The following is a 21,261-nucleotide window of genomic DNA, read 5'->3' on the forward strand; positions in this document are numbered from 1 at the left end:
GAGTCTTCCACAGTGCTGGAAAATCGATTTAGCATTTTAGTTAGCATTAAGTTACCAATGAATACTAAATTTGTGAAAGCTAAACACTGGTTGCTTCCACAGAAGAGTGACATTTATGTTACAAAATGTTCTCTAAAGTATTGTTTGGAGATTTATATGTAGTCTGAGCGCTACTAATTCAGCCTCCAAACAAATGAAGCCTGATTTATTAGCAACACAAGCAATGACAACCCACAAACCGTATTCAAAACCATACAATTAATGGACAGACTGCAGGACTCCCCTGCTTAGTGTTCAAAAACTTTTGTTGTCATGGCTTCCTTGTAATACTATACCTTAAGATCTGTTTGGAGAAAAAGTCTACAATACAGCTCTGCTGGAGAATTTGAAAAACGACCTCAGGATCAAGGCTAATCTGCTGAAAAGAGAGTTGCTTAGTACAGCTTAAGCTCTACACAGGTGTTCAGAATTTGAGTATAGTAAACCTGAGTAGACAAGAAATATACAAACCCTACCCATTCCATCAGTTCTGTTATTCATTGCATGTGGAGGATGACTTTCAGAAGAGGAATGTTCCCAGCATTCAAAACTGCATAAAAATCCTGAATGGAGAGAACATCTCCCCTTGAGAAAATCTCCCTCCAATTGTACTTGCAGTGGAGGGAGTAATTCCCCCTCTTCACATGCTTACTATACTCAGATTCTGAATCCCTGCATGGGGTTTTATTTAACACGGATGAGAAACTTGTAGTGTTCCAGCTGTTAGATTATAACTCCGCTTTTTCTGATCACTGGCTATGCATGCTGCCTTGATCTGTTGGGACTGAGAATCCAATTAGCTAAAAGGAAGCTATGACACCTATTAGTTTAGAATGCCGCATTTGTCGGCTGTCTTCCACACAAAATTCAAGGTGTGCCTGCCTACTTTCAGAGACTTTTATTCTTTTGGCCTATGACCACTTCCATATGTTGTTGTATGCCTTCAAGTTGTTTCTGACTTATGGCGACCCTAAGATGAAGCTATCATGGGGTTTTCTTGGCAAGATTTGTTCAGAAGAAGTTTGCCATGGCCTTCTCCTGAGGCTGCGAGCATGTTACTTGGCCAAGATGGATTTCATGACCAAGCAGGGAATCGAACCTTGGTCTCTAGAGCTTCAACACTCAAACCACTATGCCACACTGGCTTTTTCATCCTTGGTTCTTCTCAATTAGGCATTGAGAAACTTCTAGTAGTCCAACAGTCTATTAGGTTATTGGCTATTAAACAAGATTTTGTTGTTGTTCTTGGTGGTGTCCCCTACACTTTTAAACCACTTCCTTTCCTCAGTAGAACAAATCCAGATAGGCAGATCCTTTCAAAGTGGGCAGATAAAATTGTTTTAACTAAGCAGGCCTACTGGGGGTTAATAACTGCATCCTATTTAGTCACCATTCTCACAATTTTCGGCTATAATTCTCTTAAGAATTTTTAAAAATTAAACAAATTGCTGTGTCAATATTAAATAGCTATTCTGTTTAATAAAGTATCACCATTTAGTGGATGTCTGATTCCCAAGTATTTGAACATACTGTATTTCAGATTCTTCCATTTAACTACGGTCGACCAGACCTCAACAACATGTTAATGGAACCATTATATTAAAGAAAATCACATCACGGACTGTGCTTGAAACCATAAAAAGAGCATAACTACTTATAAAAAAATGTATGTGGCAAGTTTTACATAGTTTAATATCCTTTTAAAAGTTATGGCAGTAAAAGATGGGATGACAAAAAGGAACTGAGATAAACTAGCAGGAATGCTAGGGGAATATATGTGATGGGCAGAGGTTAAAAAGTTCTCCCTAGAGATTCTAGAAGTTTCTGAGTGTCTCTGCACAGGCGCAGGAAAACCCATTTGTATGATTCACAGAGACTAAAAATATGAACTCTTTTTTGTTCCTTGACCTGCATCACTGAATCCAAAAGGTATCTGCTCCAACAATTAAACTCTTAAATTATCTTTTTATTGTTAATTTCTGGACCAGTTTCACAGAACTACCCCCCCCCTCTGAAATCACTGCTGTTACCCAAGACAGAAATACAAACCTTGGTGCATAGCTTACCTCACGCAAAGAAGTGGTTTCTCGTATAAAAAACATATTGATTATTCCAAGGTATTTAGTTATTTTTGCTCCAGGTATAAAAGAAAGTGGTGTCATCTTAACAACTGGCACAATGGAATTAATGCCTGATGGGCCAGAGCGGTTACGGGATTGTCCTTCTGTAAAGGGACTTGGCTTGTCAATTGATACAGCTACACGTGGCAGAAAAAGAAAGAAAGAGGGCAAGGAAAAAATTACTCAAATTGACTAATATGTTAGTAGCTCCAACAGAGTAACCCTTCTGCATGGTTTCCACATAGCTTGGTGACAACATTCAGCTGCCTGTGATGCTCAGCCAAAGAAAGGAAATAATCATGCAGCACATGCAAACAAGAGACAAAAAGCTTGAATGGGATTTGTTTTGGAAGAAGAGTAGCATTCCTGCAAAAGAAAACATTAAGGCCAGCAGCTGCACGTACAAACGATCAGTTATAAAGTGAAAACATAGAAGTGGGAAAGGCAGGGGGTGGTGGTTGGGAAAGGTGTCACAATTTGATAAAAAAAATTTGCTAGAGGGAACGACAAAAGTCTACAGGGAAGAGTGTGAAAGTTGACATGGTTTCTCCAGTCCAGCATTGTGGAAATTTGGGGGAAATTCTTCAGTGGATAGCTTCCAGATAAATCACCATCTTGAGTAAATAAAGCAAAAAATAGTCATACCTGCAGGATATCCAACTATTTGAACAAAAATTAACAACTCACCACTTTCTAATTCAGTGATTACTGCCACGGAGGTCATGCAGGTGATCCTTGCATATTACGTGTTAGATCATTTGATGTATACATACACTTTCTGCCACGCTGTGTATGTATACTTTTTGTTGTACAATTTTACAAGCCTATTTATTCCCTATATATTGAATTACAATTTACCTTTGGAGCATGGAACAGTATACTCCAAAATTGGCCCAGCATTAATTTTTTTTTAGTTTTTTTTTTTAAGGAACAGACGCTGTGTGTCTGCAGCTTTCACACTCGGACACTGATTTTGCAATGCCACTACTGGGTAGAAAGCTCCACCCATTGCCACTGAGAGATCAGAACTATGCTTCCAATGATCAGAATGTGGTAGAAATGGCGGCCTACTTGTCTTAATTGATCCACGCCTTATGGTCTGAGCTTTCAGTTTAATGAATTCTATCCAGCTGTTGCATCTGTCTGCAAAGGAACTGTAATCAACTGACGTTGCTGGAAACACAGACAGAAAAACAAAAGAAAAAAAACAAAGGAAAAAATATGGATGATGCCCCTTTGCCCATTGTAGCTCTCCTTTTGGTGAACCAATTATTTGTGTCCAAGAGTAACTGCCTTTCAATGGAAACTGGACCTCAGTACTCTGCCCTTCAGATTGGACATTTCTGGTGGGGTAGGAATTATGCATATCTGGAAATTCACCATTGGAAAAATGTGTAGATTTTATGCTATGAGCACTAGTGAATTCAGATGTCTGTTTGCAGACATGGGAATACTTTGCAACTCTCTGTAATAAGAGAGGCTTGAATAGAACAGCTGTAATCTATCTAAAATGAACTGGTGCTCCTGGAGGTTTCTGGAGAGATAATTCACCTGCTTTGGTTTTGGCTAGGAAAATGATAACCACAACATGTCTAGAGGCATGAAGGGTTGTGTGTGTCCCCTAGTCTACCCTTTGCCTACCCATGATATAGGGTCACCAATGGGGATGGCAAAGAATCAAGATCATACAAACTGTTCACTACACAAAATTCTGCAGTCTTCACAAGTGAGGGCCTTATTAACTGTGTGTTACTTGGGTTCCACATGTAAGCCCTCTATAACTGAACCCTCTATGTTAGGAGTTATAACTGTGACCCTCAGAATGTTTTTAGATATAATTGTTTAGCAATAGTTAAGTTCCCAGGGCTACTGGAAGAAAAGCCACAGATGACCTCCTCCTCCCACTCTATGTGATCTTTGCTCAGTCCATACATAGCAGTCTCCTCAGAAAATGTGAAGTGCCCTATTAGATCAATGCTACCATGGGTTCTGTTTTAAACTATATCATGTATTGGAATGATCTGGGATCCAGCCTGGAGAAGTGAAATATCTTGTAGGGATGCAGTCATTCAGTGCTGTTACCATTCAATAAAAATCATTTATATTTTAAAATAAAATAAAAATAAAATAAAACCTGGCACCAGGATGCACAAATACAGAAATGTCCATATTATTTCAACAGTCCTTAGGATGTAATGGAGCCTCCCTGACAGCACTCATATTTAAGGACATGATATGAATTTTCTAATTAACTAATTTCTGGCACACATACTTTAATCTTTGCCACTGATGGGTTAAAGTACCCATCAGTGGTACCCATAAGGCAAGAGCTCTAATGCCAGGTTGGGAGCCTCCATCATGTACGTCTTGCACCACCACCTTCAGCGTGTGCACCTGAGTTTACTGGGCCAGCTCATCAGAGCACAGGAACAGTAGTTGTTTCAAGCTCCAGTGAGATTTGTGTTTAAATATTTAGTTTAAAATCTTAGGATCAACCCTTTTAAGAATGGAGTAGGTATACATAAATACACTGTGTACCAATCTTTGTCCATGTTACTGAAGCCATTTTTTAAAAAAATGGTCACTGTCACAGTCAAAACTGAAGGGTTGGCTTACTGATCTAGAAAAGAGAGCCACAATGTAAGATTCCCTTTTGTTACAATTTCTAACTACACTCAGTGTATGTAAATATATTGGATGAACATGTTCAGATTTCAATAAGCCACATCAGAGCATGCCTCCCAAGGTAACTGGTACATATTTCCTGAAAGATTAGGGTTACATCCCAAGTGTACCCCCAAATGACCCAGGAATGCATCCCCTGTTCTGGCTTATAGCTCAATTAAGGAAACTCACCTCTTTGGGCAGCTGGTATACCTGTGTGGGAACTTGCATTCTCCAGGTCCTCTAATAAGACAAAATGAATTCCACTGATGTGACATAGGTAACATTAGCTATATTGACACAAATTTTTATCTTAATGTCATTGTCCAGTGAGTAATCTAGTAGAGACAAATCTTGCTGTTGCATTCTTCTGGCTTTCAAATCACCCACCTATGCTGTACAACCTATTAACCACAAGATAATGCAGTAAATCCTGTACTACAGTCAAAATTGCTTGGGAAAGCATCTTTGAGTATCCCGTATAAAATTTCATATCTATCGGTATGCACCTCTATCCTTTTGATGTAAAGATAGAGCTTAGAAAGTCAGTTTCTGATACCCTATTTAGCAACAACATTTCTAATTCTACACTAAAACTATTAAAGGAAGAAGCAAGTCATCTATGAAGCATCTACATTCATTCTTTACAACCATATAGGGGATATATGCATATAGAACATCTGGGCAGCAAGTGGCATTGATGGTTAACAAACCATAAGGGAAGACTAATGTTAGGGAAGACTAATGTTAGTGCAATAGTTAAGTGACTGAGAGGCCAAAGGATTTAGCATAGAAACGATGAATAACTAATTATGGAACAAAAAGCATTATAGAATAATACAACAAATTTGCAGAATAACACACCAAATTCAGATGCACATAGACTGTAAAATCACCAACTAAGGCCAAACTAACGATTTTGCAAAATACTTACACAAACCTCAATGGTCCAAATATTCTCTGGTCTATGCAACTGAAGTCACTAATTTTCTTTCAAAGTCCAAGACACATATGAGCAACAAAGTGGTGCTTTGCAATTAGGTTCTAACTGAAGCCTCATGTTGCCAGTAGCCTGTCCCTATTCAGTCAGGAATGTGACACACAAGCCTTCAAGCACAGAAGCAGCATTCCCTCCTTTCTTTGCTGTCCCTAAATATATTTCTAGAATGAGAATCCATTTTCTTCTATGTCACATGGTTCAAGGAGACAATCTATAGTTAGGTGATTCTAAATTCTCAAAGGTGTACCCTTTTTACAGCACAAATCTATGCCACAACTTTGCCTAATAGCACTGTAACAAAAGGGAGCCCAAACAAAGCCCTAAATACCTAATTTTAGCTGTAGGCAGGTTTTGTTTTTACATATGGTGTTGAAACTCACATTCTTTCCTGTCTCACCCAGTTGAGGTGCAGGATTTGTATAGGGCCTACACAAACATGGCACAATATTCTAACTGGGAATCTGTATAGCATACAGTGTATATAGATGGCATATCTGAGTCTATATGAATTGTGATCCAGAGATACCAACTCTATGCAGAGCATGGCCTCTAATGTACAGATAATAATAATAATAATAATAATAATAATAATAATAATAATCTTTATTTCTACCCCGCCTTTCCACAATGTGATCAAGGCGGCTTACAGGTAAGAAGACAATAAAATACAAGTTAAAATATTACATATAAAAATTAAAACATCATCAGAGGAGTAGGGACGGGAAGCAAACAATCAAAATATCAGGGCAAAGATAAGACAACAACTTTAAGGTAGTTGGGGCAAAAGATAACAGGATTACTGAAGTGGGAATGCCAGCCGAAATAAGTGTGTTTTTAAATCTTTTTTAAAAGAAAGTAACGATGCAGAGGAACGAAGCTGTACAGGGAGCTTGTTCCACAAAGTGGGGGCAAAGATAGTATAGGCCCTCTGTGAGGTTGTTACAAAACGAGACTTAGGGACCTCCAATAGGTTGGCCCCAGATGTTCTGAGTGTGCGAGGCGGACTATATGGGGAGAGGCGGTCCTCCAAGTACCCTGGACCCAAGCCATTTAGGGCTTTATAGGTCAACACCAACACCTTGTATTGGGCTCAGAAGCGAATAGGCAGCCAGTGAAGATCTTTTAAGATAGGTGTTATATGGTCTGCCCTGGATCTGCCAGCAACCAATCTGGCTGCCATGTTTTGAACCAATTGTAGCTTCCGAGTGTGGTACAAGGGTTGCCCCATGTAGAGCGCATTGCAGAAGTCCAATCGAGAGGTTACCAAAGCATGTACAACAGTTTCAAGGTCCCCCCGGCCCAGGTAGGGACACAGCTGGCGTATCAGCCGAAGCTGATAACAAGCACTCCTGACCGTCGCATCCACCTGAGATGTTAGCTGGAGCGACGAATCAAGGAGCACTCCCAGACTGCGCACCAAGTCCTTCAAGGGGAGCGTGACCCCATTCAGGACCGGATGACAAATCTCACCACCCGGAATAATAATAATAATAATAATAATAATAATAATAATGTATTCTCATGGAGAATGTATATGACTGAATAGAGCAAATGTCCTCAACTTGGCACTCTACAAATGTGTTCCAACTCACATAAGCCCCCAAAAGCAGGAAAATATATCACAGGGCTCTACCCAACTTTCAGCCCTCAGCTGATTTTTATGTGCAACACACAGTTTGTACACATTGGAAACAAACAGCCAAACTCAGTCTTACTGTGCTCTCCAAGGTGCTGATCTTGCAATAGGCATCATAAAAGCAAACTTGTAGGTACAAGTGGAAGCCCATTTTATTTAATAGAATAGATTATTATATAGTTTACAGATATTAAGGTAAATTATGCTTTCATCAGATCTATTTCATATTACTGTACTGATCACTGTGGAAGCTGCAATTCTACAACACTCATTTATATTTAAGGTTGATTATCATCTTTGGATGCTGGCAGTCTAACAACTGACTCCCCCTATTATCTGAATTCTGGTCTACTCAAGACAATCTGGTGTTGAGCCCTTTGGGATTATTGCAGCACAATGTTATCACAAACCACTTGTTTTCAAAGAACTCGCTTGCTTTTAGTGAAAGATCAATGGACTGTAATTCAAGCAATCTGATAAAAGTCATGCTTGCTCAAAGAAAAGTATGATTTAACCACACTGTTGTACCTGTATAATCTGCACTACTGGCAATCATCAAATGTCATTGTTTGATGCAAAGCTGTAAACTAGGAGTGGGGAGAGGCTCAGCATCTCTCCTCTTACTTCTGTGTGAGTCTGAAAGAACATATGCAGGGAATGCTTAAGCCAATTCGCTGAGGCATGAACATGATGGGAGGGATAGGCTACTGATACATCAGCTGTGGCAGAACCCCAAAGTTCCCAGATCGGCATTTGTAATGTCATAAGGTGATAACAACAGCTGGGGTGCTCTTTCCAATCAATTAATTCTACAAATAGACTTACTATTATCTCCATGTAAGTAGAATTCGAAGACATAGCTGTGTTTGTCTGGCTCAGTACACAAAGGGTTCTTGTAGCACCTTTGAGACTGAGAGAAAGAAGTTGGCAGCATAAGCTTTTCTAGACTTAAGTTTACTTCATCAGATGTGTGGAGTGAAGTGCTTATGAACTTCATAGTTATAAAGATATGAATGAGCAGGATGTAGGTGTGGATAATAAGAGAAATGCAAAACTTGTTGGTATGATAATGATGTGTTCAGGTCTGGAAGAAATATATTGCCTTAAGTTAAGGTGAGTTAATGATGGAGGTGGTTATTGGAATGTAGTGTGATACTGATTTGGAACTAGAAAGGGGTCTAACCAAACAAGAATGTGATCAGGCATCAATTTTATCTGTAAATTCTGCTTGCCCTTTGGTGCTATTCCATTTACACTGGAACATGCAGATGTTTACTGAAAATATAATACATATCAATAATTACTGTGTTGAAATTCAATGGTTCATCAATAATTATTGTGCCTGAAACTCAACTGAAATGAATAGTGAAGTTCACATAGAAGATTAAGTATAATCACAAATCACCTACAGACATTTCAAAAGCAACAATGCCAGCTAGAAATTAAAAGTCCTACTATCTAGAAGACATGAACATGATGGAATAACTTTGAATAATAGCCTTGTGTATTTTCACACTGAACATGCTATTTGTCATTTGCTAACATGGGCACAGACTACCCTCTACTGGCTGACAGCTTTTTAACAAATCTCTTTTTAAAAACAATAAGTAATGCCTTTTCTGATAAGTCAGAAAGAAACAAAAATAATTCAAGAAGACTCCTACTTGTAGAAAAATAAAAGTGGAAAATTGTTAATGAAGTAAAAAATAATTCTCTCCTTGTTGAACAGAAGCTGACTGCTATGACAAAGGATACAATGCTCAAATATTTGAGTGGGTGGAACCATACAGAAATGAGTAGTAGTGTGAGTTTTTCTTACAGAAGCATCTTTTTGACACTAATTGCACAACCACCTCATTTGGTAAAAAGTTAGCATAATTTGTTAGGAGTGATTTGGCACATAGTTTCCTCAGAGTATCTTAAACTACTCCAGCTTAAACTGGTCTTTCAGCATCAGCTTCAGCATGCTATTGGAACTGTGGTCTAATATATCTAAAAAGCACTGGGTTAGGAAAAACAGCAGACTTCTAGAGAGTAGCTATGCTAGAGAAGCAATGTCACAAAAGTGGCTATGTTAGTATACTGCAGAAAGAAAGCATGACTTTGTATTCACTTTAAAGTAAGAAATTTCTCATGGAATTTGACTTTATAGACTTGAATCCACTATCAGAAACATTAAGTGTTATCCTCAGTTGACAAGGATGTGCATAAAAAAGGTAGTCTGGGATCTTAAATTAAGCTTTAAATGTATGCAAAACAAGCACAACATCTACGGTATTTACAACTGAGGTAATTAATGATTCCATAATCTGCCTCAAGTAGCATCTATATGGGACACATATTGATTGTCTCTATGAAATATTAACTTGACAGTCTTGAATGTATTGATAAGTTCCAATTCTGTAGTTTCATGATGACGTCAACCTTTAAATGTACCTTTGTTTAAGAATATATACGTTTTAACTGAGGACAGCACATCATATATCTGATGAGGTGGCAGTATGCATTTCAGTGGTTAAATGAGACAAGGGGCTAAATGCAACCAGAAATCCCAATTAGAGTAGATCCACTGACTTGTATAAGTATAGACTTACCATTCAGAAATTGATTCAATGGGTCACTCTAGTTGGGACTAGCAACTGGATTTAGCCTATGGATCTTTAAATAAAGCAGAATCAGATATGTAATGAGGATTTGGACTTTGGTTAGAAGCACTCCTAATGGAAAGCTTCTCTGTTGCATAGGAATTAACAGTTGAAAGCCTCTCATATCACTTTATTCTTCAACAATCCAAATGAAATTGCAGGGAGAGGAGGGAGAAAATATGCTTCACCAAATAAAACTAAACATAGATTGAGTCCAACAATATGTTGAGTTCAATGGTTACAGTTATGTCTATACTGAACTGGGGCCCCTGTCTGAACAGCAAAAAACAGCAAAAAAGAAAAAACCATATCCTAAGAGACTGTCCTGAGCTTCTGTTAAACTGTAATATCCTGCCCATGTACATTACAACAGCCTAGGACCAGCTGTGGTCACAGACTGCCCTATTCTTCCAATAGTCAAACTTGGTCTAAAATAAATGTTTTCATTCTGATAGATGAAGACAAATTTCCAAAAGTCTGAATTTCTATTTTCAGATTTCTGGGATAACAGCCACCAAAAGACTTACCTTGTATTAATTTGCCTAACGATCATCTTGTCTCACTGCAATCACAGTATAAAGTAGCAATGGATAATTATTTTCACCTCTGACTCCTTCTCATAGAGAAAAGACCTATATATTTACAGTTCTTCTTCCCAAGAATCCCAGAGACCATATGTTGTATTTTCAGGAATGAACTCATCCTTTTCCAAAACCCAGCTGCCTCTAAGCTACAATGTAGTGGCTATTTGGCAACTGAAAGCAGCACTAGAAGAGCAATAAAACAAGCAAAAACTGTTCCTTTCCATTTGCTCCCTTTTAAGCAGCACTGTGCTATTTTAATAAAGAGACCATCCAGGTAAAGGTTTGTTTGTTCCTCCTTAGGTCTCTGATGGATGACAGAACCCTCTTTGTAGACATACCACTTATACTGAGAAGATGGTTGATCTACCATAAGAGAGCAAGTGAATGGAACACATAAAGATAGACATATACTGTACTCTTTTTTTTCTAACCAACCTTTAGCTGGTGAGAATTGCTGAGGAGCATGAGGATCAGAAGAAAGCTCCAGTGGAAATTGTAGCTGCTCTTCATTGTCTGTAGAAGCTTGAAATGACAACAAACAAAAAGTCATGTATACCTGTTAATTTCTTGTTAAAAACAAGTTTAGACGAGCTTTTAGTTCTTTATATATTAAAAAAAAGTGCTATAACTTGGCAGGAAGCAAAGTAGTTCTACCTGCTTCTTTCTAAAAGTACTGCATCTACTGACAGCAAGTACAACCACTTCATGCAACAGAACAAGACAGGCACTGAACTTGTCTCAAGGGCAGATATTGAACTTGAACATTCTCTGGGACCCTCACAATTCTAATCTTGTGTAAATAACTTTTAAGTGATTTAGTGAGAACGTCCTGTTGTGTTGTGTTCTGGATACCATCTTTAAAATTATAACCCAAGAACGTTAACTTGGAAGTTACTTTGTTTTTACACACTTCCACAATTAGCCTAACACACTCCACCTGCCTCCCTCAACATATTTGGAAAGTTCCAATAGTTCCTATAACATATGGCTCTGGCACAAGCCAATAAGAGAAAGAAGGTGCAGCTCAAGAAATCACCAGGCTTAGAGAAAACCTGATGCAGTTCTGCACAAGTAGACGTAGAAAACTAATTTCTTCTAGATAATACCATGCTAAATGAATATCTTTGCTGTAATCCCCTTCCCTCCTCCCCAGTTCTCTTAAGAAACCAGAATTATGATTTCAGGATAACTTCATTATAATTGCAGCGATTTTTGGGAAAACATTTTTCTTAGAATTAATGCATCTAATTCACCTTCAGAAGATGTGAGGATGGCCACAGGCTTAAATAGTCTTCAAATGGGACACACATATTTATGTAGGAACAGGAATGGCTGTTATGGACATCCTCCATGTGTGCTATCTGTTTAGTTATGCACCATAGCAGTCTCTGACTATTTGTTAACTAGTTATAGGAAATGAAAGCACTTTGACACAAATTAAAAACCATTGATCACTTGGTCCGTTACAATCCTAGTTTCATCCTATATAGTGAAGGAATTTCTTGTTTATTAAAAAACAGAGCATTATTGAATCATATGCTAATCTCAACTCTTCAGTGGTGTTTGGCAGATAATTAGAAGCAACAAGCCTCAATATCACAGCAGTTATCTAACCGCCAAATCAGATCATATTTATATAGTATTAAAAAGAAAGGAACTGCAAGAGTATCTAAATCTAGGCTTATATCCCTACAAAATTCTTGGGAAGTCCTTGCTCAAGTAAAAAGTCAACTGTATCTACAGAGATAATTTTGATCTTCATCTCTGATTTCCCCCTTTTAATCCTGAATTTAATTTAACACTCCCAGTGCATATCTCATCCCCATCACTTTGCACAATGTTTTTCAATTTTTGTTGACCAGAATTCATTATGAACGTATTTTGCTCTCAATGTGTACTAGGTTTGTTATTATTGGTACAGTGGGCCCTCCCTATATGCGGGGGATCCGGCATATGGGGGAAAACATGTATGCTCAAACCCCATTTGTTTCAATGGGGAGCGTTCCTGCATTTGGCGCATCATGACCATTGTTTCTGGTGGCTTAGCCTTCCGCATAAGGTTAAAGCCTCATATAGTGTGTTTGCATATGCTGTGGGCATGCTGTATAATTCTCTAAATTCCCAATAATCTTTTTTGTAATACATCCCATTTGCCTAGGGTTCACTTGCTTCAGACGAGACAACGTCCACTTCCTTGGGGAAAGAGAAGAACTTTCTTCAGTAATCATTTTGAGCACATTAAGGATTGCATGCTGCTTTGTGAGACTTATGAGACAAGGTCTATGAATGATCATTAGCAATGATAAATAAACTGAAACTCATATTTAAGGTGCAACTGTTGCAGGGGGGTGGGGATAATACTACCTCTGGGGGTGAAGTTGTCGTTTTCATGCCTTGCTGTGGGACTCTCTGATTTTGTAACATAATACAGCCTTATCAACTGTTCCTGGGTAGCAAGATCAATTTTAGAAAAATTTCTATAAGCCAAGACTGAATGTACTTAGTACCAGTTTTTAAGCCATGGAATTATTGACACGATTATAATCCAAACATGGAGAAATTACTTTTTTTTACAATTCCCAAAATCCCCAGCCAAAGTATCTTTATTGACAATAGAATTCTCAGACCTGTAATCTAAAAAGTAAGTTTTTCAAGCTTTAATTAGAATCTATGGAGGCAGGATACACAAATGTGTGATAACTCAACTTTCACAGGGACTTCTGAAACATCCACATTGCATATGCATTTAGTGCCTGCAGGAACTAGCAAAAATTAAATCTATTTCTGAATAAAAACTACTTACAAAAAAGATGAAATATATTAAATTATGAAACTATGTTTATGTCACTTAGTGATGCCCTTTTAGAACTCCTGAAAAGAAAACTGCATTCAAAGACAACAGTCACAATTTGCAATTATGGTACCCATTATTAGCCAAAGTTGACTGTTTCACATTCTTTAATATGTTTACCTCTTTGTACTGTTTTCTCTGCTGGTATTTTGGCCGTCTGTAAAGCTTGGTGTTTGTCAAAAGTTATTGCAACTGCAGTGACAGTGACCTATAATTACAAACACAAACGTTTTCGCTTATATTTTTCACATTTATTTAAAAATCTAAAATTAATCTAACCTGCTCAATAAGGATGTGCACACACAGTTCACACACAAGTTACTCAATGAACATTTTTCTTGTTTTTTTAAATTTGCCAGTGACATTTTTGCTAACATTAAATGAAAGAAAAGTCTGTCAAGTAATGACTTGTCATAATCCAATCTGGTTGTAACCAGACCAAACTAGGTACACAATTATCCCAATGAAATCAATGGGATTTATATTAGTCATGACTAAACTTGCCTCTCTTGGGGCATGAAATGTGATCTTTCAACATAAACAGTGTTGTTAATTTACTGCAGAGTAATTAGAAATAGAGACACTTGTTTCTGTGCTAAGGAACGAACATTAGATAAATTACTTTTGGGGGTAATGATGGCTTATATAGTTACAGTAATCTGAGAAAATCTGAATATGAGAAAATATTTATGCAAGTGTGTGTGTGTGTGTGTATAAACACAGTAGGTTTTGCCAGCACTTCCTACAATAGATTTAAAAAGAAGTAAAGCAATTCCTATAGACAACCTTTTAAAAAAATAAAACATGATTTGGGGGGTTGGATTGGATGGCCCTTGTGGTCTCTTTCCAACTCTATGATTCTATGACTTCATCATACTTTGGGTGGTAGACTAATAAACAAACAAGGATGCAGGCATGCCTGTAATTCACATGGCTTTAAAGTGTTCACAGAATGATCACAAATAATTCATTTAAAAATGAAATGGCAAAGGACATAGGCACTGTTTGGCATACACAAATAGTTGTATGCAAGACACAAATTAAGCAAGACAATCTATCTCTGGGACTTTGTTGTATAGTAAATGGCAACATCGTATCAGTCTCCTTAGCGTAATCGTATCTCTATTTAATAAGTAGCCTAACTTTTAAAAAAACATAGTCAAAACTGTGAAGCTAGGAAGCTTTCAGAAAACTTGTCTAGTTTGAATAGTTTACTTTTCCAAAGTCTGATCACATGACAGCATAACTTGAAAGACTACAGAATTCACAGATGTATATCTAATTTTTAGCCTGAGCTAGACTAGACTGATTTAATGGAAATTTAGTAAATCAAAACTTACACATGTTCCACTGGCTCAATGGATCTAGTCTAGTCTAAATTGGATTTAGCATAAAAAGACAAAAGAACGAGACTACCTGAATTATTTCATCCTCTGGAAGAGCAACTGTAAAATTCACGTGGCACAGGCAACAAGGAATCATAGACCGAAGTTTGAAATATAGGCTCTGTTGAATACAAAATACCATTATATATAATTTATGTGTATATTCTAAAGTGGGAAAAGGTCCATAGGAGGTGTGACTCAGGGAGATGGGTTATGTTTATCACATAGAAGACAAGGTTAAGGAGTGACATGATAGGCAAGTCTAAATTATCTGAAGGGAAGTCACATTGAGGCCAGAGCAAGCTTGTTTCCTACTTCTCTACAGACTAGGACATGGAGCAATCGATTCAAGCTACAGGAAAAGAGATTCACACTAAATGTTAGAAGAACTTCTCGATGGTAAGGACTGTTCTGACAGTGGAACATGGTGCCCCAGTGTGTGGTGGAGCTTCTTTCTTTGGAGATTTTTAAACAGAGGCTGGATGCCCATCTGTCAGGATGCTTTGATTTTGTCTTCTTACAGGGAATTGGACTGGATGGGCCCTTGCAGTCTCTTCCAGCTCTGATTCTAAAAGTTCTGGACTTCATTTCTTTGTAGTCTGCCATTATCTTAACCTCAGTGGTAGCTATAGCCTCTCAGGTCAGTGGAGCAGTGAACCTATTTGCAGGTTTTGACTTACTTAAAAGGGTCTTCCACAGTGCTAAAAACCACAATGCTGAGCATATTCAGGAACTGGGTTTAGTATCTTACAGAGATTTATCTGAAATACGGTAAAACATGGAATAGATTCACCACTTCACTATTCCCCTGCTTCAGTTATTTCAGTGTGAGCAGACTATCTATGATTTTATTATGTGTGCATGAGTCATTTTTAGTATACTGCTTCTGACACAATGTTTGGATCTAACTCTGTTATGGCGGTATTATAAATATCAAAGAGGAAGTTTAATTCTACTTAAAGGAGACAGTAAAACTAATTTAAAAAGCATTTAGGGATCAACCCATAATCTTGCTAATTATGATGTAGTTGTCAAACATTATGTTTATGCATAATGAATCTATAGCTGTGCTTCAAGTGAATAAGAAATCATCCATCTCTGCCAGAGGTGCTGAGCCACTGTTGGATTTGTATATTGTCATCTGTTTTATGGATTGCATTTTGGGGGGAAATAGCCAGTGCATTTTTAAGTACAAAAAATGGCAGGGGCATGGTTTGTTTTGCCACATTTACAGCTGCCAAAGATGACTAAAGCCCTCTCTCCATTCTCGCGGAATTGGGATCTGTGCCCCTTGATTATCCACGGTGGATGAACAGAAGGAGTTAGAATGGGGCATGCCCCCAAGGCACATGTTTGCACGCCCCCACAGGAGTGTGCCTCCATTCAAGCCAATAGGGCTTGGACTCTGTTTTCCATTTTCCGGGGGAGAGGGTCCAGAACAGATCCCCCATGAAAACAGAGGGGGGACTGTAATTGATCATGTATACTAACATATGCCCATAATCTGACAACCTGAGTCTATGAACATACCACATATGAATGGATAGATTCAGATTTACTTAAACTGGAATAACATGTAATATCTATATATCATATGTTGGGATCTAAAGTTGGAACGGGTGCACAACACTTGGTTCATGGCAGTATCCATTTCCCCCTCTAATATCATTTTATATAATCTAGTCCACAAATTGCTACAAACAGAAATGAAGAGAAACATGAAAAAGATACAGACACCTCACATAAATGGATTCCTTAACTTTTTTTAAAGAAACTGTTTCAGCAATCATTTTCTTACCTTCAGCAAATTCTCACAGAGATCATTAAAGGTCTTGTTGAGTGTTTGATTTGTTAGGGCAATGTTGGTAAGACGGGAGACTCTCACCGATGTGAACATCTGAGGGAAAAAGAATAACTTCAAATTGCTCGTTTTTAGGCTTAAACAGAGTTTTACTACAGTCTAGATTTCTAACCTAGAAATGGTAATAAGATGAAGAAAAATGTTTTATAAGTTAATGCAAAAGAGAACATGTGTATTGTACTTAATAACTATTTAATATTCTGTATTATTTTTAAAAAGTGCACCCCAGTGACTGTAAGGCAAACAGATTTGTGTCATATACTTGTATATTAAGGTGAGAGTAGATACTTTGGGAAGGAGGGCAGACTGGTCATATAGTTTTCAATTCAAAATATATAGCTGGCTCTACAGAACTATGAACTGAAGGAGGGAAAATCATTAGCACTGCTGTATATGGTGCTATAATAATGATGAACACTGAGGAAAGACCCTGTGGGATGACAATTTGTCTGTCCGAGGATATGATGTTTAGTCTGTTCAGACTGCACTGCCTCTGAAGACCAGATCAGTAGAGGAAGAACACACATAGATAGTAGTATCCTACAGACCCAGTTGGGATATCTTCTGGATGAAGTGGATAAAAACAACAATTACATATTATTAAGCTTTATTTATATAGCGCTGTAAATTTACACACCACTGTACATATTATAATGGGGAGGAGGAAGTTTTAGAAGATAGCTGCTAGAATATGAACTGGGGCTGGTTGTTGAGATGTACACCACTGATGTTGAATCAACTCCATCTGCCTCTCAACATTTTGAACAAATTTTGACCAAATTTCAATTTATATATGAATTTCCATAAAACTTAGAACCAAGATATGCAAGCCACACTTGCTCTCACATCAACCTGTCCATGCTCTTACAAACACCCTTACTATCTGCAGGGAGGAGACTGACTACTAGGGAAAAGACAGGCTCAGCTAAAGAGATCCAGCTGTGGAATATTCACATGAGGATGGGCTGCCTGTGCCTCCACCGTTATATCAATAATGTCAGGCAAAGATGCCCCTAAACCAGCCTTTTATGTTTTACCTGTTTTATGTTGCTTTTGACCAGTGGAATCTACCCTTTTATGTTGTGTAGAGAAATCTTATAGCACCCTAGAGACGAACTGAGAGAAAGAATTTGGCATCTGAGGAAAAATACTTTAGTCTGCAAAAGCTAATGCTGCCAACTTCTTTCTGTCAGTTAGTCTCTAGGGTGCTACAAGATCTCTCTACATTCTACAAACTAGCACAGCTATATCTTTGAACACTACCTATTATGTTATGCTTTACTATTTTCTTTGCATCTTGTAAACACCAATCAATTAAGAAAGCATATAACAGTGCACATACTATAAATATAAAAAAAAGTTTTTAGCAGTCTTCATACTTTTGCTCATGCAACACATTCAATATTTTTGAAAAAAAAAACCTTCTAAGTAAAGGGGCAAGTATAGATTCAATTCCCTGTTTCTCCACTGGATCATAACACTTTAAAGATCTGATAGGAATTGAGGATGCGGCTAATTTCTCTGTGTCAGAAAAGTTATATGGATAATTGTTTTTATGAATATGAAACACTGAATCAATGAAGCCTAAAAAGAACACTAAGATCCTAAGCACTGTACATGTAAATATAAAAAAAGAAGAAAAGAATTTCTGCTTTCTTGTTTTGCTTCTTAATTTGAAAATGTATATATATTACAGCCACTGTACCTGTATATCTGAAGTCCAGTTATTTATACCAGGCATAATTTCTGTGTTACAGCTATAAAAACCTACCAAAAGATACAGACCAATTTGTTAATGTTAGAAAACACCAAACAGTGCTCTGCATTATTCTCAGTTTTCAGGTTTTATGCAGTCAGATATACAGTATGTATTAGCATAATAAATGAAAAAAATATTGAAACTTAAACCAGACAAGGCAGAGGTGCTCCAGGTCAGTTGGAAGGCAGATTGGGGAATAGGGATCCAGCCTGTGTTAGATAGGGTCCCACTCCCCCTGAAGACACAGGTTCACAGTTTGGGGGTACTCCTGGATTCAGCTTTGAACCTGGAGGCCCAGGTCTCTGCTGTGACCAGGAGTGCTTTCACACATTTAAAACTTGTACGCCAGCTGCGCCTGTTCCTTGAGAAACAAGATCTGGCCACGTGGTACATGCGTTGGTTACATCACTTTTGGACTACTGTAATGGGCTCTACATGGGGCTGCCTTTGAAAAGTGTTAGGAAAATTCAGCAGGTTCAAAGAGCTGCTGCCAGGCTGTTAACAGGGGCAGATTACAGAGATCATACAACGCCCCTGTTGAAACAGCTTCATTGGCTGCAAGTTTGTTTCCAGGCACAATTCAAGGTGCTGGTTATTACCTATAAAGCCCTACATGGCTCAGGTCCACACTATTTGGCAGACCTTTTCTCCTGGTATGAACCGGCCCGGACTGTGAGATCCTCTGGAGATACCCTTCTCTCCGTCCCAACACCATCACAAATACAGTTGGTGGGGACATGAGGGAGGGCCTTCTCGGTGGCTGCCACTAGACTCTGGAACTCCTTGCCCAGGGAGATCAAAATGGCTCCCTCCTTGATGGCTTTCCGCCGGCAGGTGAAGATCTACCTGTTCACACAGGCGTTTAAGGAATTGCTGTAAGGACAGGCTGGGATATTGGACCATTTTAAAAATTTGTTACAGTTTTTCTTCCTCTTATTTATATTTTTTTCTTTTTAAAATATGTTTTATTCTTTTAATAACTATCTGTTTTAATATTGTAATAATTTAATTCCTTTTTAATGTACTTCTTATTATTATTATTATTTATGTTTTTAACTGTACTGTTTTTAATGCAGTGAAGCTGCTCTGAGTCCCAGTCCTGGGAAAAGAGCAGGATACATATAAATATAATAAATAAATAAATAAAAAATACATTAATAAATGTTCTCCATAAACTTGTTAATTTTCTTTTTAAAATGTACAGAATGTTTCCAGGGATTACATCATCTAACAATTAAAAATATGTACTTTATGCAACAGTGTAGGAAAACAAGTAAAGTGTGGTATGATCTACTGAGCTCCAGCTTTTCAGATTCAGAGGATCAGAAAGAAAGGCTTGTAAAAATCAATTGTTTATTTTGGGTGATTGGTCAGCATAATTTCAATCAGAGGAGGAAAGGTTTCCCATTCTTTGCCTTTATAAAAAGGAATTATAGTTTTCATGACTGAAGAGAGAAAGTCATCAAAATATTCTTCTAATAAAGATTTCCGAGCTACATTTTTCACTATAGATTCCACAATGATAAACAACCACAAGGGGATATTTCTGACAGGTGGAGTCACAAATATACTACCTACTATGAAAATCAGGAAAGAGAAAACCACTGAAACTTCTTCCCCCATAGGGAAGAAGTTGGTTACTGGAAGAAGAGATACAGAGGGAAATAACAGAAGAATTATATGGCTGGTTGATAAGAAATCCTAGACAATTGAAAAACAAACAAAGGACAGATGGTAGAAGACCTAAACTGGAGAAATACAGTTAGGCAACAAAATGAACTAAGGCCCAAAACAGACAGGCAGATGGGGGGGGGCTTCCTGGTCACTCCAGGGCATGGCTTTTACACAACGCATGCCCTTGGATCTCCCAGAAACTGCCCCAAGGTGGCCTAAAACCAGCCCCAAAAGGAGTGGCTCCTATTTGGGGCTGTGAGAGGAGGCACCCTCGGGGTCATGGCATGTGTTTGACACAGACCCAGGGTGATCGGGCTAGGAGTGGATTCTAGCCACTCCTTCCTGTTCATCTGCTTCAGCCCTAATATGAACTAATAATAAACTAACATGAGTTAGGGACCGTTTGTGTACACTAATAATCTAAGGCAATGCACTTTATAATACATCATTAAGTAATAAAAATTTAAAGGAGTATACGTAGTTTATTTTAATAATTGAATCAAGTAAAACAATTGTATATTTGACAATGATATGCCTCCCCCACTTCTTGTTGCTGTTAACATAACTGATTGAAATACTCTCTTTTCCTGACTCCTGTAGTTATTAATATAACTAATGGAAATCTTTCTTCTCTCATTGCTGACCTAAAGGACCGTTCAACTGGACAGTTGTTTATTAACCCATGGATTGTTATTAAAACTAGAGTTCACTAAAAACCTGCATATGCAATGGATACCTTTGCAGTGTCCAAGACAGTGCAAAGTACAGTGTTCTGTGTATTTGAGGCTAAGAACATTGAGATTAGAACAGAAGTGGACCAACTGTGGCCCTCCAGATTTTGCTGGACTGCAACTCCTAACACTCCTTCCTACTGGCTATGTTGGCTAGTACAGCAAAGAGTTGAAGTCCTACAACTTTTGGAGAGCCACATTTTGCCTATAGCATAAGTAGGAGGAAATGAGCAGAGTCCAAAAGACGAGCCCCTTGAAATCTGACTACATCCTGCCTAATCCAGAATCTTTCCAAATGCCTCCAGGCAGCCC

The 21,261-nt window shown here is 38.0% G+C and overlaps 1 protein-coding gene across 23 annotated transcripts in view; it reads right to left on the reverse strand.

Annotated features, from left to right (window-relative positions):
- The window catches only part of C2CD5 (C2 calcium dependent domain containing 5), a 99,913-nt gene that overhangs the window by 2,675 nt on the left and 75,977 nt on the right, over positions 1 to 21,261 (reverse strand). For 15 of the 23 annotated variants that reach the window (XM_089527598.1, XM_089527592.1, XM_089527594.1 and 12 more), the window contains 8 exons: positions 18,491 to 18,552; positions 16,723 to 16,821; positions 14,956 to 15,045; positions 13,660 to 13,747; positions 11,124 to 11,210; positions 5,016 to 5,066; positions 3,231 to 3,332; positions 2,106 to 2,296 (listed from right to left, as the gene is read on the reverse strand). In XM_089527598.1, the coding sequence (XP_089383724.1) occupies positions 2,106 to 2,296; positions 3,231 to 3,332; positions 5,016 to 5,066; positions 11,124 to 11,210; positions 13,660 to 13,747; positions 14,956 to 15,045; positions 16,723 to 16,821; positions 18,491 to 18,552 (770 nt within the window). Of the gene's footprint in view, positions 1 to 335; positions 416 to 2,105; positions 2,297 to 3,230; positions 3,333 to 5,015; positions 5,067 to 8,284; positions 8,370 to 11,123; positions 11,211 to 13,659; positions 13,748 to 14,955; positions 15,046 to 16,722; positions 16,822 to 18,490; positions 18,553 to 21,261 lie in introns of those variants that run through there. The other 8 variants (XM_089527602.1, XM_089527590.1, XM_089527603.1 and 5 more) reach the window with 4 other exon arrangements.

The sequence above is a fragment of the Sceloporus occidentalis genome, unplaced genomic scaffold (genome assembly GCF_023333645.1).
Source record: "Sceloporus occidentalis isolate IW3139 unplaced genomic scaffold, rSceOcc1.0.p SCAF_5, whole genome shotgun sequence".
Taxonomy (NCBI): domain Eukaryota; kingdom Metazoa; phylum Chordata; class Lepidosauria; order Squamata; family Phrynosomatidae; genus Sceloporus; species Sceloporus occidentalis.